This window comes from Lepidochelys kempii, chromosome 4 (assembly GCF_965140285.1).
Source record: "Lepidochelys kempii isolate rLepKem1 chromosome 4, rLepKem1.hap1, whole genome shotgun sequence".
Lineage (NCBI taxonomy): Eukaryota > Metazoa > Chordata > Testudines > Cheloniidae > Lepidochelys > Lepidochelys kempii.
Genome location: NC_136383.1, coordinates 89,236,899 through 89,253,166, shown reverse-complemented (window position 1 = coordinate 89,253,166; position 16,268 = coordinate 89,236,899). Strand labels below are relative to the sequence as shown.

The following is a 16,268-nucleotide window of genomic DNA, read 5'->3' as shown; positions in this document are numbered from 1 at the left end:
ACAAACAGGGCAGCTGCCCCCTCCGTTGCTCCCTCGTTCCCTATAATTTATCTGGAGAGGAGGAGAACTGAAGTCATGGTGAAATTAACAAAACACACACACTTTGGAAAGTCTCCCCCTCCGCCCCCCTTGTTTTGTTCTAACTCGGGCAGCCTATCCTGAGGGTTTGGAGGAGAAGCCAAGGGGGTTTAGATCTGCATCTCTTTCAGGAATCACGTGTTAAATAGTTGATATAAAACCCCGGAGCAAGGGATCCAGGCGGGGGACTTGAAGACCAGCCCTCTCCAGGGACCCTTTTGTTCGGCTCTCAGACATAAGCACCTTCTGGCTAGCCAAGTGCTTCAGTGGCAACTTCCCCGCCTTGGCAAAGGAGACAGACCCGGCAGAGCCAGCCCCGACCCGCGGCAGCCCTTCGAAATGTCCCGATCCTTCTATGTCGACTCTTTAATCATCAAAGACTCCTCGAGGCCAGCTCCTTCCCTGCCTGAGCACCCCCACGGACAGGATTTCCTCATCCCCCTCAGCATGCCTTCCCCCCTGGTCATGTCAGTGTCGGGCCCCGGCTGCCCGTCCCGCAAGAGCGGCACCTTCTGCGTGTGCCCGCTCTGTGTCACTTCGCACTTGCACTCGTCCCGGGGGGGCGGCAGCGGGGCCATCCCCCTGCTCAAGAGCCAGTTCCCTCCCGGCGGAGACGCCCAGTACTGCCCCAGGATGAGCCATGCCCAGCACCAGCAGCAGCAGGGCCCGGTACCAGCCGCCGCCGCCGCCGCCGCCGCCGCCGCCCTGGGCCACCCGGCCCATCACGCACCTGTCTGCGCCGCCCCCCCCTACAGCGTGAGCGACCCCAGGAGATTCCACTGCCTCAGCATGGGTAGGAGTCCCCGGCCCGCGGGCGTCACTGGGGCGCACTTCGCCCTGCAGCGGGCGGGCACGGGGGCGAGCGGGGCTTTTGCCGGGAGGGCGGATGCTGCAGCGCGCTGCAGGTGGGGCTAGACGAGAGAGGGATCGTTCACTCCCGGGCGGGGGGCGGGGATGAACTCAAGGGGGAAAGAGCAGGTGTGTGTTTGCTTCCACTAGGGTTTGTTGGGCAGTGGTGATGTCGCACACAAAGCGGAGGCGGGTTTCCAGGGCTGGCGTTGGCGAGCAGGTAACGTGAGGCTCTCTGTCCGCACACACCTAAAGAGACGCTCACCCGGGCGTGGCGACTTGCGGCCGCTGTACTACACGAAATGAGCCGGGGAGGGGGAAATACGTGTTTTGAAAAGGGCGAGAGGGGCAGATTCGTCTGACTTCTTTTCACGCCGCTTAGCCCTTCTGTCTCTCCCGCCCAGGAGGATCCGATACTAGCCACATCCCGAACGGCAAGAGGATGCGGACCGCTTTCACCAGCACGCAGCTTCTGGAGCTAGAGAGGGAATTTTCTTCCAACATGTACCTGTCCCGCCTGAGGAGAATCGAGATCGCTACCTACCTGAACCTGTCTGAGAAGCAGGTGAAAATCTGGTTCCAGAATCGAAGGGTGAAACACAAGAAAGAAGGCAAGGGGACCCAGAGAAACACTCACGGGGGCTGCAAGTGCGCTGGCAACCCGGGGCATTACCCGCGGTCAGAAGACGAAGAGTCTTTATCCCCATCATCGGCGAACGAGGACAAAGAGATCTCCCCTTTATAAAGCGCTAACAAACCCGCCGACTGCCTTTCCAAGCCGGGACGCCTTCGGTCCTCTGACCTAGCTGCTTCCACCCTACGGTTGCAAGCCTGAACGAGACGGGGAAGCCTGTGTGACTGCAAGGGCATACACCTGCCCGAGCTAGGACCATGCTAAGGAACACACAAAGGCACTAGTTCTTAGTGGCTCTGTCCGCCCATAAGGTTTATTTTCGTCGCTTCCCAGGTTAGGTATTTTGAATGTTCAGGCTTTAGTGGTGAGCGTTCGACGAAAACATTATTTATAGAACACAAGGAGCAATCCTACTCTTTTTTTTAAAAAAAAAGCGACCGAGGTCCTGGATTTCCTGTGGGCATGGCAGTTTTCCTCCCCTCCCTCCCCTCAACACAGGTAAAGAAAATCCCATTGCAGGACTTTGCTGAAAGTTCTGACGTCGAGAAGACTTTAGAGAATTAAAAGGAAAAAATAGGGTCTAACTGCATGAGAATCTTCTGTACAGAGCTTAAACAATTACAATCGTTCGGAGGTTCGTTTGTATGTGAATAGTTTTATATAAGATTTATATTTATATTTATTTAAATGAGGTCAGACGAGAATTTTAATTTTTTTTTAAAGTGCCAGCTTAGTTCAAACAATGGTGGTGTAATTATTGGGGCAAAAATGGTGTTTTTTTTTAAATCCTTTGTACACTAATTGAATTAGTATGTTTCAGAAAAAATATAAACCAATACAAATAAATGCCATCCGCTACTAACCTGAATAACTATGTTTCCTACTACACCGTGCTCTTGGTTTTAAACAAATAAACCTATTTCAGCATGAGAGAGTGCAAATGCACTTTCTAAGCCTGGTACTCTAACTAGCTTCTGGTTACTTTATAGCCGTGAACAATGAGTGTTCTTAGCGCTTCTGACAGCTTGTATTTGTCTGTTTTATTCACATCATCCAGCACAGCGGCGTTTTTGAAGCTGGTTACTGTTGGTTGGTGTTACTGAAAGTGGAGCTACAAAATCCCAGCCTCTTCAGCAAGAAAATAGCTCGCCAAAGTTAAAGACACACTCTCTGGGATTGCCTAGGGGAGTGTGGCGACTCTATTGCGGGCCCGATCCTGCAGGCACTGCAATCGGTGGCAGAACTGAACCCCAAGAGCTCGATCTGGCATCTCTTGAGCATGCCAGATCCCCGTGGGCCTTTCAATAGGAGTGTGGGGCGCGCAAGGTACGCCAGGCTTTGCCCCCCCTGGGTTTAAGGAAGCTTTGTGCCCGGGCTGGGCTGGGTGACTCGAATCGTTGGAGTTTAAAATCCTGAAGTTTGTCAAAAAGGACGAGGGAACGGTTAGGCTAGAATTGCAAGGCACGGGTGTGACCCACAGTCCTCTCTGCGCAGCGGAAGACGCCTGCTGGCTTTGCCCAGGCCAGGCGGGTCGGTCCCATTGAACTCAGGCCTCTGCTGGGCAAAGCGCGTGGGAGTTGGCCCGCGAAGAATAAGCGCGGGCGACAGCAGTCACTGTCAGACTGGGCGCAGTGTAAAGTTCCGAGCCGCTTGCAAGGGCAACTAGGTATGATGCCTGCGGGCCGATCCTGCCAGCCCTGACTCAGGTGAGTAATCCTGACCCATGGACAACTCTCTCTGAGTGAGACCTACTCCCGGTTGGAGGATAGGGCCCTACAGTTTCTTTATAGCCCATTTGTACAGCCTGACTGAAGAGAGTAAAGGCCCGAGGGCTGGTCCTGGGTGCTTTGCCAGTGATTTCAATGGGAGGAAGTGCCAAGCCACTCCTTGGCGACTATTCCTCATACCAGGATTGCCATCCATGAACCTACCGCTCTTTCCTGCGGCAGCTTTGGGGTGAAGCCTCACCCAAAGAGGCTTATCGGTACTAGCACGTGGCCTAGGATTAGATGTGCCCATTTTACCTGCTGAATTATTTTCTAGCAACATTTTTTGCCCCTCGTTGCAATCTCTTGCTATCATTTCCCTTTCTTCCCAGAGGAGATTTTTAACCACAGCCTCGAGTTGATTGCAAAAACCACAAGAAAAATAGTTGTCTCCTGCACACTTAATTTTTTTCGCATCCTTTCTCTTTAACAAAACCCTGGAGCCTGGGCTCAGATGTTGGTCTCTTCTTTCAAGTGCCTGCATCACTCTGAATCACAGGATGGCTAATAAGGTTCCCGACTGTGTGCACAGCAAAAGTGAATAACCTAAACACACTGTACCATGCCAGTGAATGTCCTGGTGCATTAAAGCAAATGCAGTCCTGAACAATGACGGTCTGATAGCCTTCAAGCAAAGCACAAGTACAAATAGTGTTCCTCAGAGGATGCTCTCTGATAAAAAGGTAATTAGAAATAAACAAGTAATAGGCTGACTATGCCTAGTCATTAATATTGTGCTTCATCATTTGTGTAGGGTCTGATTCTGCAAGGTGTTTAGCACTCCCAACTTCCACTGAGTCAATGCACTTGGTGCCCTCCCCTCTCCCCCATTTCCTCCAGCAAGAATCAAGAGTAACCTCATTACAGTCGATGAGGTTACACTGGGGTGAAGGTGATGTGAGGGGAGAATCAGATCGGCAAGGTCAATAACTCACAGGGGCATAGGGCCGGATTCACCCCTGCCTCACACCAGTTCCATGCTGGTGTAATTCCACTGAAGTACTGAATCAGGCCCTCAATGCTGGCAGCATGCACTGTACAGTACACAAAGGTTCGGACAGAGTCTGCCCCCAAAGGGTTATATAAAGAGCTACAGTCTACCAGAGAAAGGTGACAGAACATGATCCAATGGCTGAAAGCTGAAGCTAGACAAATTCAGACAGGGAATGAGGCATGCGTTTTTACCAGTGAGAGCCACTGGAATGATTTACTAAGGGTGGTATGGGATTCTCCATCACTGACCAGCTTCAAATCAAGATTGGACGTTTTCCTAAAATATCTGCTCTCAGAATTACTTTGGGGGAAGTTCTATGGCCTGTGTTAGACAGCAGGTCAGACTAGACGATCACAGTGGTTCCTTGTGGCCTGGGAATCTGCAAATCTAAGGCACCAGAGAGGAATATGCTGGGTAGTAGTTGGAGACTATTCAGAATATTTTGTTTGGCTGGTTTTGTTTATTCACCCATCCCATAGTTACAACAAACTCACTTCATATCCCATCAGAAATAGGTTTTTCGGATGGGATTGGAATGATCAGGGAGTTTCAATTTGGTAAACTGGGACTGGGAAATCACTCCACAGAGCTGCATGTAAAATGAATGGCTAGGGGAGCAGGGGAAGCAAACTGAGCAGAGATTGTAGGGTGGTGTCAGTGGCACAGTGGGCTTGGGGAGAAGAAATATGGATTTTTCCCATAATGCTCTGATTGAAAAAAATCTGATACATTAGCTGACCTTTTTTTTTTTTTTTTTTTTTTGGTAGATAACTGATCTTTGTGTTAAGCCAAAGCAAGAATTATAGGGAGCTCTGAAGATAAGGGTCATGGACAGGTATCAGGGGATCAGAAATACCGTGCCTATCCTATACTGGTACAGGAGGTGAGGGGTTCCAGCTAGATCCTGGCTACATGGGAAGAGGACTTTGGAAGAGGGAGCCTGCTATGGAAGAGGTTGAGAACTACTGGTATATATCAATGATATATTAGAAATGGGGATGCAATGAAACACAAAGTACTCACTTTGTGTAACACATGTATATTCAAAGATGATGACATGACTGGAGGAAATGTTACTTTCAGCTTGCACAGAACTGTACTTGTCATGAGAACATTCATGAAAGGAGAAAACCAAACCAAAATGAGCCTCATTATTATTCCCTAAAAATGATCAAATTTCTTTAACTCGGGTACAGGCAAAGGTTTTAGCTTTGTGGGTCTCATTCTGATTCAGCTGAAGTGACTGGGAGTTTATTTTGCCTGCAAGATATGGCCCTTTTTCATGTAAATTGTTTGGGCTAGACTGTTCCCCTTTAAAGAGGAAACTGCTTGGAGGGAGGTGCAGAGAGGCCAAGAAATTCACCAGAAACACTTCCAGGGAATATCCAGGTACCTGTCCCCTCAGACAGGAGGCATTTTGGGGCCAAAGGCATGGCTCTTCAACCCAGGGAATCCTAAGGATCCAACATGATGTAGGGAAATGCAAGTCTTGTGGAGCTCAGGCCTCCTCCCCATGAGCTCTCCTGGCCTTTCTGTGTTGCCTTCCTGGCCAACATGGAGTAGCAACTGAGAGGACTCAAATGGGATGAATTCAAATTCAAGAAGCATTCATTTACACCACAACACCTCTGGGACTGACAGGGGAGGATACCAGAAAGCAGCTGGTCCCTTGTTTCACCCCACCTGCCACTGGTCTGCTCCCAAAATTCCACAGAGACTTTTCTTACACAGACGTTTTCATGTAGTACTGCGGGGGGGGGGGGAGGGAGTAAGTGATGCCACAGCTGTGGGACTCCCCCGGACCTCTTTCCACACCCACTAGGAGTGTTCCACCTAAGTCCACCAAGGTGTCTTCCACTCACATAAGAGAACGACTCAAGGAGGACCTTAATATCTTCAGACAGTGAAACCAAAGATAATTGTGTCATTATGCCATGTGTATTCTGCTACGCAGAGCTGAAGTTTCACAGATGCTTTTTCTTTTACACGTAAACATATTTCCTTGGATGAGATTGAACTCTTTCAGCATAAATGAATGGAAAGAAGCAACTCAATGCCCTCCTCCTTTGGCATTTATCATCACCAGAGAAATATGTGAAAAGATGTCTTCTCTCGAGTTGTTCATCATTTCTTTAAAAGTGGGGAAAGTGGCATTTGTTATAGTTAGAGTTACTAGTCAATATTTATACAATGCTTTGAAGATGTAGCAGGCTATAATGGCTACATATGATTATTTATTATTGTTTTGTTATATTATATAACATAATACTATATATAGATATTTATATGGTTTCCATCACCATAGTATCCAAGTACTTTATAAACATTGTGACAGACTCATGCTGGACGGCTCTAAGAGAATGGTGGAGAGCAGGTATATTAGAATGATAAAGGCCATTTTCCCTCTAAGCTGAAAAGGCCTTACCTCAGGTCAGCTAGGGATACCTGAGTCTAATAAAGAGCTGCCAGTGCTAGCCCATTGGGGGCCCTAAGCAGGAATATTCCCCCTCCCCAATACTAAAACAGGCAAGTTCTTATAATAAAAAGCAAATAGGGGCCCCTCTTGAGCTGCTTGGAATCCTAAACAATTGCTTAGTCTGCTTATGCCTAGCGTTGGCTCTGTTGAGAGAGACAAGCTGCTGCAGGCTAGTGGCAGGGGGGAGACAGGCTCCTCCAAGATGCATGGCTGCTCTCCTCCCTACAGGGGAAGCTACCTGATTGACTGCCTGTTTAGGGGAAGGAACAGGGCCAATAACAAGGTGATATCCCTCTGCCGAGAGGAAGTAGGAAAAGGAATTCCCCTTTAGTTTGTGTTGTGAATTTGTTTCTTTTGTTTGGCAGAGGCACACTCCTTGGGCCTGCCCGGAGGCCTACCTGGAAAATGTTGAGAAATAAACCCGAAGTGGGAAGATAAACACTGGCTGGAGTGGGACTGATTTATTCCAGGCCTCCCACCACCAGAGGGGGAAGTGCTGAGCCCTGCAAGGTAGAGGAGGTGCCTTGGCAGAACCCTAATTATTTGTTTCCTTAGAATACCTCTGAGAAACTGGAATATTGCATTATCTCCATTTTATAGCCCAGGAACTGAGGCACAGGAACAGGGCTTGCCCCAGGTCACAAAGGACATTAGGGGCAGAGCTGCGAATTCAACCCAACTCTCCTGAGTCCCAGTGCAGTGGATTAGCTACAGTTTTAAACAAACTATACATACAATTACATTTAACACCCCTTCCCTCCCCTCTGCCACATTAAAAGTACCTTAAGGTTGCAAAGTCAGCACTCAAATGTTAGGAAAAGCTAGAATTAAGATTGTCTGTGCAGCCTTAATACATGCCCCCGGAGCATCTGTATCATGATACAGTCTTTAATTACATGATCACATACTATTTTTTCCACAGAATCCCTGCCTTATTCAGTGCACAGGATGGGTGGTGCTCACTGAATGGGTAGCTATTCAATATTTCTTTTCGTCTTCATTAGTCAATGTGTGGTCCCAGGCCTTATTTATACACCCTCCAAACTCTGCCCTGAATAAAGAATTACTTTTCTCATGGGCTTTTCTTTGGTGCTCATCATCACACGGAGTGCTTCAAAAACATGGATGAATGTATCTTCACAACACCCCTGTGAGAATAAGGGGTATTTTTATAGACAGAGAGGCGAGACACAGAGAGAGATTAAGGCCCAAATTGTCAAAGGTGTCCACTAATTTTGGGTGCCCAACGTGAGACACAAAGGGCTTGAATTTTTTAGAGTGATTTGCATTTTAAAGCACTTTATATATTCAAAGCACAGTTCCTATTTCCTGCAATTGTATTTGTGCAGCTCAGCCTTTCTGCAAAGCAGGCCACAGGTGTCCCATATTGGGCACTGAGAAAATAAAGAACAAATAGTTAGTGGCCAACTGTGAAAAATTAAATTTAGGTGACTTGCCCAGCATTGCATCAAATCAGTGGCAGAAGCAGGAGCAGAATCCAGTTCTGCAGGGTAGTATTTTCAACTTTCTTAACCACAAGACCATTCCCTCCTCTTCCCTTTTGCCTCATTCACTACATGCCTTCCAGCTTCTGCAACAAATGAGGCAAAAGTCCTACAGACAACAATCTCATTCACTTACCTGCCCTGATTCGTTCCTTGAACACTGTCCATTCTGCACACTGAATGAGGCAGGGACCTGTGATGATGTCATTACAGACTATATCATGATGTGTATGCACAATGGGGGAAAATAAAATTTGCACAAGCAACCTTAATACTAACCTTTCCTAATTTTTGAGTGTTTGACTTTGCAACCTCAATTTCCTTTTAACATAGTCTTTTTAAATGTAATTTCCTTTTTTCTAAAAATGCAAATGGAAAAACAGAAACTCCATCTTGTGGAGCCATAGTGAGCCCTATGACTATCATTTGCAAAGTTGCAACTTTTAGGTCCACAGCACAGACTTCTACCACTTTAATTGATGGAGTAACTATGGTAGCAGTAGTAAGCTATTCTTCTTCTAGAAAGGGCTGAGAGGTACATATTGCTAAGGGTTTCATCGGTATTTGCTAGACAGCAGAAGGATGATGGGGTTCAGGACTCCTGAGATTTATTCCAGGTTTTAGAGTGCAATGTGCTTTTTGTGATTACAGACTCTTCTGCCCTCTCCCTGCTCCTTCTAATGTCTCCTCAAGCCTTCCTCTTCTGTCTCTTTGCCCATCCGCTGCCAGCATGCCCCTGCCACTTCCTCCCTCTCCATCTCTGCTCTTTTCTGAGTTTGAGTCTGGCTGCTCCTTCCTTCTCCTTCACACTGTCTTGGCGTTAACAGGAGGAGCATTGAGAGCACAGGAGATATAGCCCCAGCTGTCCGTTCTGGTGCCTGGTATCACAGCAGTGCCCCCATGAGCTGGGAGGAGCAATTGCAAGAAAAGCCCTGCTTAGCTTTACACCGGTGTATACTCTGTGTAGGTGGAACATTGGGAGAAATTAGCTGCCAAACTCTAACAAACATCTTGTGAGCATGTGAGAAGGACAATATTCAGGGGCTTATAGCTCAGTTGAATTGAGGTGGATTTTCAAAGGGTGGACCAAAAGCACATTACTCATGGCAATCCTTCTGCCAAATTTCAAGTCCCTGCTCCAAAGCATGGAGGCACTCAGGCTTCTCAATTAAAATAGTTGTAAGAATGTCTTAACATTGTCAAAGCAACTGATGTCCCCTAAAACCATTCTCAGAAAGGGCCAAACCATTTTTACTGAAACTTTCCAGGAAAAAATAAAAGAGCCCGAGGCAGACAGACAACCAGCATGAAACAGTTCAGCCTGAACAGCTGAAGTCTGGCAAAGTTATAAGCAACTTCAAACAACTTATAATGGCAAATGTTATATGCATAGGTTTTGCTGCCAGTTCTGTTCATAATGACAGTAGAGACACCTTTACACACAAGATGATCTGCCTCATATACGGGTGATAATAAAATAACTGGTGATCGTTTAAGCTTTTTGTTTTTCCCCTTGAGAAGAGTCTATACCAGATACTTCTCAGCTGACTTCACCTGAGGGCAAGAAATATACACCAGACACAAGCAAATCTTCAACAATATGCAGCTGCATGGACCATAGTATCCAAATGATAAGAGATGCATCCAGTGGGTTATGGGTAAACACTCCTGAATCACATCAAAATGAAAGTAGATTTAATTTTGCTTCTGGAAAATCCTCTGTGTGTGTGTCCTTTTTCGTCTATTTGATTCCTCATTATTGCACTCACTACTGTTCCCTATATGTTAAGATATCACTGGAAATCCTCACCACACATACCAAAAACAAGAGAGAAACAGTCTCTCCCTGTAAAGCATACACACACCTATGAATGACCGATATCATCCAGTGTGAAATTATGCAGGAAATTCCTCCTCAATAATATGTTACAATGGGGACAATGGCACTACAGTCTTGGAGGACACAACAGTATTTTCCAAGGCATTGGATAAGATGGGGACATAGGTGTGGACTGTAGCACTTGTAAAGTTCCTGAAATTGAGATATAGATGGATGGAACCCAACAAACCTCCATTAAAAAGATGGAGACCACTGAGGAGTATGCCACTAGAGTCACCAACTGTGAAGAATTGGTTATGGAGAGAAACAGGTTGCAGCACTGCAAGGAGAAAAATCTAGTACTGTGGATTAGCATCCCCTCTCTGAGAGTAATATCTGCCAGGGAAGTGGGGAGACCCAATGGCAGAAAGCTGAAACTCTTCCCCTGGAGAGCAATCCTAAACTGGGTGTGCATGGTGCCAGCCTTGCCTTGAAAGAATGTCACAACTGTGAGAAGCAACACAAGAAAACCCATCGTGATAATGAAATACTGTCCACTTATTCAGAGTCTTGCATCTAAGGATCCCAAAGCACTCAAATGGCAAATCCATAGAAGATGGGGTACAGATTGCAGCACTTGAAAAGAATTTGTAAAGGTGGTGGCTTTTCACATGCCTCTAAAGAGAGGGAGAGATCCTTCCCAAACTGGTTATAGGCCGGGGGAGAAGCTCAGAAACTACAACCTGAGAAAATGGGTCACAGGATGGGACAAAGACCCACAAAGAGGAAACAAAAAATTAACCAGAAGGCTTAAAAGGGTGTAGAATCCATTTAATTGACACATAGACACATAGACCATTCTCTATAATCTCAGTCTCATGAGTCAGGATCTCAGATATAGAGGATATGACATCATAACAGAGAGATAGTCTACATAATACAGGTATAGTAAAATGGAGTCTAAAATAAGACACTTTGAGACCAAGGGCAGTTGAGTGTTAAGATTGTTAAAATGTCTGCATCTCCTTGCAATCCCACCCAGCATAGAAGAGCATTAGGAATATTTTTCAGTTTTGGCTATTTTGGCTATCTGAACAGCTCCTGTGGCCCAGTGCAGCCTTCAGGCAGCTCTAGCGGTTGCTGGAACTGGATGATGAGTTACCGGCCAGCCCCATAATCCAGGATGCTAAAAAGGTACCAAAAAGCTACCTTCCCCTCGCCACATCTGTGCAGTGGTCATCTACAGCTAAGAAGTTGGGCTGAGGTCTATAGGATCAGGCCCATTATGTACTGCCTGATGACCCTCTCTAAAGTAGTCTGTGAAATAATTGCAATGGGAAAAACTATGTAGGAAAGGCCATAATTCCCCAAAGTACAGTGAACCCTCAAAGTACAATCCCAACACTAGCCTGAGGAAGTACTGAGGAAAACAAAAACAAGTTACTGAGTACATTACTGAGAGATTACATTATTGAATCCAGGACTTTAGGTGCCTCACTTTCATTTACATTTTATATAAATAAAGAGAGAAAAAGTAAAGTTTAACAAGAATATCTAGACATTCTTTAATATTCATGACTAAAGAAAGAGAGGGGAAGTAGGCCATTTAAAATGCATTTCTGTTTTGTTTTCTTTAAATATAATGATACACTCCGCACTGAACTAAGTGAAAGATATTATGTACTTTCTTCATGTTATCTTAGTTTTAGGAGGAGAAACTCCAGCCATGTGTCTTAAGAGCATTCTACACATAAATACCTTAAATAGATCTTTAACAAATGGACACAGTCTCTTATGGCAAAAGGCTGTTTTTAACAAGCTCATGGGTACACCCACTTTTTCTGGGTGAGAATGAACCAGGCTCACCCGCAGCAGCACTAATAGCCAATGTAGTCCACCCACACTTTGCAGCTAAAATGTCCTGATGAATTCTTGACTTTAAAGTGCAGTTGCATTGTTTGCATCTTGTCATTGTTTATGAATGAAATGGTCTCATGATTATGAAAAGATAAAAATGATAAATAAAATGTCCCAAGGGGTTATAAGAAAACAGTGTGTGTGTGTGTGTGTGTGTTGCTGATTACATAAAGAGCACTACTTGTCCTTGAAATACAAATACTGATTTCACACAGTATGTGATTCCTAACCCTTTCCTCCCATGTGTTCTATTTCAAACCCACACTATGGTATTTTGGTACAGTCCAATTTTCAAACTAAGTTTATTATTCTTAGCCTTTGACCACTTTCTAGGGCTTAGGTCCCATGCTTCCTTCAGTGCCTCACACACATCAAACATTATCCAGAGGATTTCAACTACTGCAAGCGCATCAAACTAGATCGGAAGTGTATACTGTGTGCTCTGGAAAGTAACTAGTTTCAAATTAATGAACCACTGACAATTTCAATCTGTTTAAAGGCTGAGGTTGGCACTGCCCAAGCCTGAGCGTGGGGAGCTGGCCAGGCTTTGCTTTATATTGTCTGCTTTTCTGAAGAGTAGACAAAGATGGATAGAACGACATTGAAAAGCAGGGGGCGTATTTCAAACAGCCCAATAAAGAGGGTTGTCACTTTAAGACAAGAACCATAGTGCTTTGATGACTTTGTATTAGCCTCACCGTTTCAAAGAAGTGACTCTGCTTTCCTTACAGAACTCAAGGAAATTTAGTGGATGACAGGTCAGTGAAGGCACGTTAGACAGCACCATGAGTCTATAAATCCAGGGGGGAAATGAGCTTCTCTAGCCTCATACATTTAGGAAAAAAATATACCAATTCAAGGTTTCGTTCCTTTCACAAGGAAGTTTGAGTTGCCTGTCGGTGGGCTGAAAACTCAAAACTGAGCATGTTCAAAGTTTAGTCTGTGGGCTCTTAAAATCCAGTAGAGAAATGTCACAGCCCTTCATGCTTATGTGGATTAATAAAAGGGCATTTAACAGGAGCTTGTAATTTTAAAATCTAATTTCAAATGCTTAGATCAACCCCGAAAGGATCCGGGAAACCAGGGTGGAAATCTGTACGTGTTATTTATGCCCTGTGACATTTCCCACGTTTTAAATACATGGAACTTTGTCTGTTCCCTTTTGCTGTTGGGTTTCCTCTCTCCTCTACATCTCCCTCGTGCCACTTTGCTTGATGGAAGCATCTGCATTCTGGCCCCTGTCAGGGACAGCTTTTCTGCGCTAGTGCAATGAGCTGGAGATGTTACAGCGTGTTTTAAAGTAAGTGTGTGTGTGTGTGTGCGGTGGGGAAGAGGGAGGTTACACCCGCCGGGCAAAGCCGTTGACGGGTTAGATTTTTCTGCCAAAGACAAGTATTTTTTAAGATGAGGACCCCCGACTGCTGCAGACCCACAGGCTTTGAAGGCACAGCTAAAGAGCTCCACTGCGGGTTTGAGAGAACCATTTAGTCACTGTTTCATTAGGCACTATTTGAACCTTGCAACATGTGGTAATTTCTGGGGCAAACTGAAAAGGGGGGATTATGTAGGAGGGACACAAGGAAATTAGCTAACGGTTAATTTAACTCGTTTTCTGGTAGAATTTTCGATACATTCCTAATTGACTGAGGAGGCAGGTGAAGTCTCAGACCCATGCAGACTCATTCACGGTGGGAATAAATGGCTCTTTTTCAACTCACACTGCTCACAATATATCATCAGGGAAAAGACATGCAATGAATATGTTGATTTTTTTTTATTAATGAAATTACACCCTGCCACGCAGGTGTGAGGTAAAAACCTGCACTGCAATGAAATCAGATTAACAATGAAATGAGAATTTTATTAGCTTTCTATGTCACATAGACCTGGATTTAAACTGTCAAAACAAGAAACAAGAAAAAAGATATTCTGAAGGCAGCAGTGTCAATCAACTGGGAGAAGTAGGAGCGTGGTACCCAAATAATAATTAGCTGTAATTCCCAGTGAATATCTACACCACACAGTATATGCTATTTATATCATATAGAGATTGTATGATTAGCCTCTAATGGCAAATCCCTTTTGAGTCCAGGGTTTGTCAATTAACCCAGTGTCTCATCGCTTTGATTTGCTATAAAACAAGGAGATGTCAGAAGATTAATTTAATAAGATTAACACGATTCCGTTTTATTATAACAGGAGAGCACTCTTACAGAAAGTAAAATCCAGCTAGTCTCTGTGTTACCCAGGCCCAGTAAAGGAAAAGTGCTAAAGCCAAACTGTACCGTGTTTCCTACAGCCTCACTCCGGAGTATGCCCCAGGTGAAAGTGACATGACTCCTTACACAAGAAGCCGTGGCTCGTGTGTCAATGCAGCCGGAGAGGGCCAGGGAGACTTGGGGCTACTACCTGGGTCTGGCAGGCGAAGAGGTGATCTATGCAAATGAGTCCATCTTAGCAAAGAAATAAATACTCCCAATTTCCAATGGCCCTTTGTAACCTTCTATAGAAAACCGCGGCATTCTGCATGACAAAACACAATTAAGCTTGCTATTCAGGAGTTCTGCAGCTGGTAGCCCATTGGGAAAGTGGGAGGAAACGCGAATATATTAATCGTGGGCAAAAGTTTTTGTCCCCCTCCTTTTTTTTTTTTTGTTAATGAGGAGGAGGGAGGCGAATCTCCGCGTTGGAGCGCTGCCACCTGAGCAGTATTGCCTCTTCCCGCATTAAAGCCACCCTTGTCACGGATCAAGAGCTGCCGGGACGATCTCTGCGACCTTCCCGAGCTGGGAGGCGGGGAGGGGGCGGACGGGCCCGGGCCAGGGCGCAGGAGATCCAGGGGACACGCGTCCTGTCCATTTCCTCCTCCGCACAGGTCCATGCAGGGGCTGCAGTCCCGATCATCACCCAGCACGGCTCCGCAAGAGCAACAGCGGCTCAGTATTCCTGCCTCGGGCTCCTAGATGCCGGGCAAATGATCTGCTGCGCTGTTCAGCGCACCAGAGAGGGGCAGCCCGCACTGGGGAGCACTGCGCTTGGGCAGGGGATTTACGGTCCTTTCCCTGAAGCCCGCAGTTAGTGTCTTCTAAGGCCCGTCTGGGTGGGAATGGCCCTCGGGGACTTTGCCAGTTTAAACTGATCCACAAACTCCATTTGGGGCCTGATCCATAGCCCACAGCAAATCTAGTCCTGAAACGCAGCCGCCCCGGAGGTGAAAAGAGGGAACTGGCTCCCAGTGCAACACAGCGCAGCAGTGTGGCCCAGAAAGTTAAGAATACCTGGTTCCTAATTCAAATCCAGCGGGTACTGAGGCAGGCAGGTTTCTCTCAGTGTCCTTTTGTCATGACTCCAGTGAATAACACTTCCAGGGCTGCGAAGAGAGTCAAAGGGATCTCCAACAGCTGATAGTGGTAGGGACCCCAGTTTAATGTCTCACTCGGAAAGAGCCATTTCACTACTACTCTGTCAGAGTCTAGCTAGCAATGAACTAACAGACATGGACTAGACAGGTCAGTCAACTTCACTTTACTGGACCTGGGTGGAGTTCGCAAATGGATGAGAAAATCAGGCCAAAACAAGGCTCAAAAGTCTTTCTGCAGAATCGCCCTGGCTAAATACCTTACCTACAAGGAGTTGTGGTTTTTTGGGTGCTATTAAACAAACAAGGCATATTGCACTTGATTGCTACCATCTAGTACCCCCTGATGTCATATTAGTAAAACTACAGGCCCCCAACAGGAAAGGTACTTTATTGTACTGGACTGCAGACAGACAGCTAGCCTGCAGCCTTCTCATTGTCTAGCTTGGTATTCTTCAGCCTAATCAAGAAATAAGTCTATCTTTTAAAACAGTGAAATAAGATTAAAAATATGGCATTTGACCTCACTTATACTGAAATGTTGAAAACAGGAAACAATGGAGTCCCACTGACACCCCCACCACATATTTTCTTAAACTGGAATAATTTCAGTGCGATAGGAAGCCTGGCCTCCTGCTGGGGAAAAGATCAGCTATACAGGTGAGGAACAGGGTCAACTCTCTGGTTCTTTACCACTAGAGCTCTGCAACTCTGCAGATATCCACTTTATATCTGTGGATATCCACATCCATGGATGCGAATGCAGATATCTGTGGACCATTTTTGTGGATCATGGATTAGACGTGGATACAATTTTTGTATCCGTGCAGGGCTCTATGCATGTTGTGGAGAAAGGGTTCTACTTCTGGTGA

The 16,268-nt window shown here is 45.9% G+C and overlaps 1 protein-coding gene across 1 annotated transcript; it reads left to right on the top strand.

Moving 5' to 3' along the window:
* The first annotated feature begins 417 nt into the window (after positions 1–417).
* Positions 418–1,763, top strand: GSX2 (GS homeobox 2). The gene is made up of 2 exons (XM_073340101.1): positions 418–871; positions 1,332–1,763. Exons 1-2 carry the CDS (start codon positions 418–420, stop codon positions 1,670–1,672), a joined length of 795 nt encoding a protein of 264 aa, XP_073196202.1. The 3' UTR covers positions 1,673–1,763.
* The last annotated feature ends 14,505 nt before the right edge of the window (positions 1,764–16,268 follow it).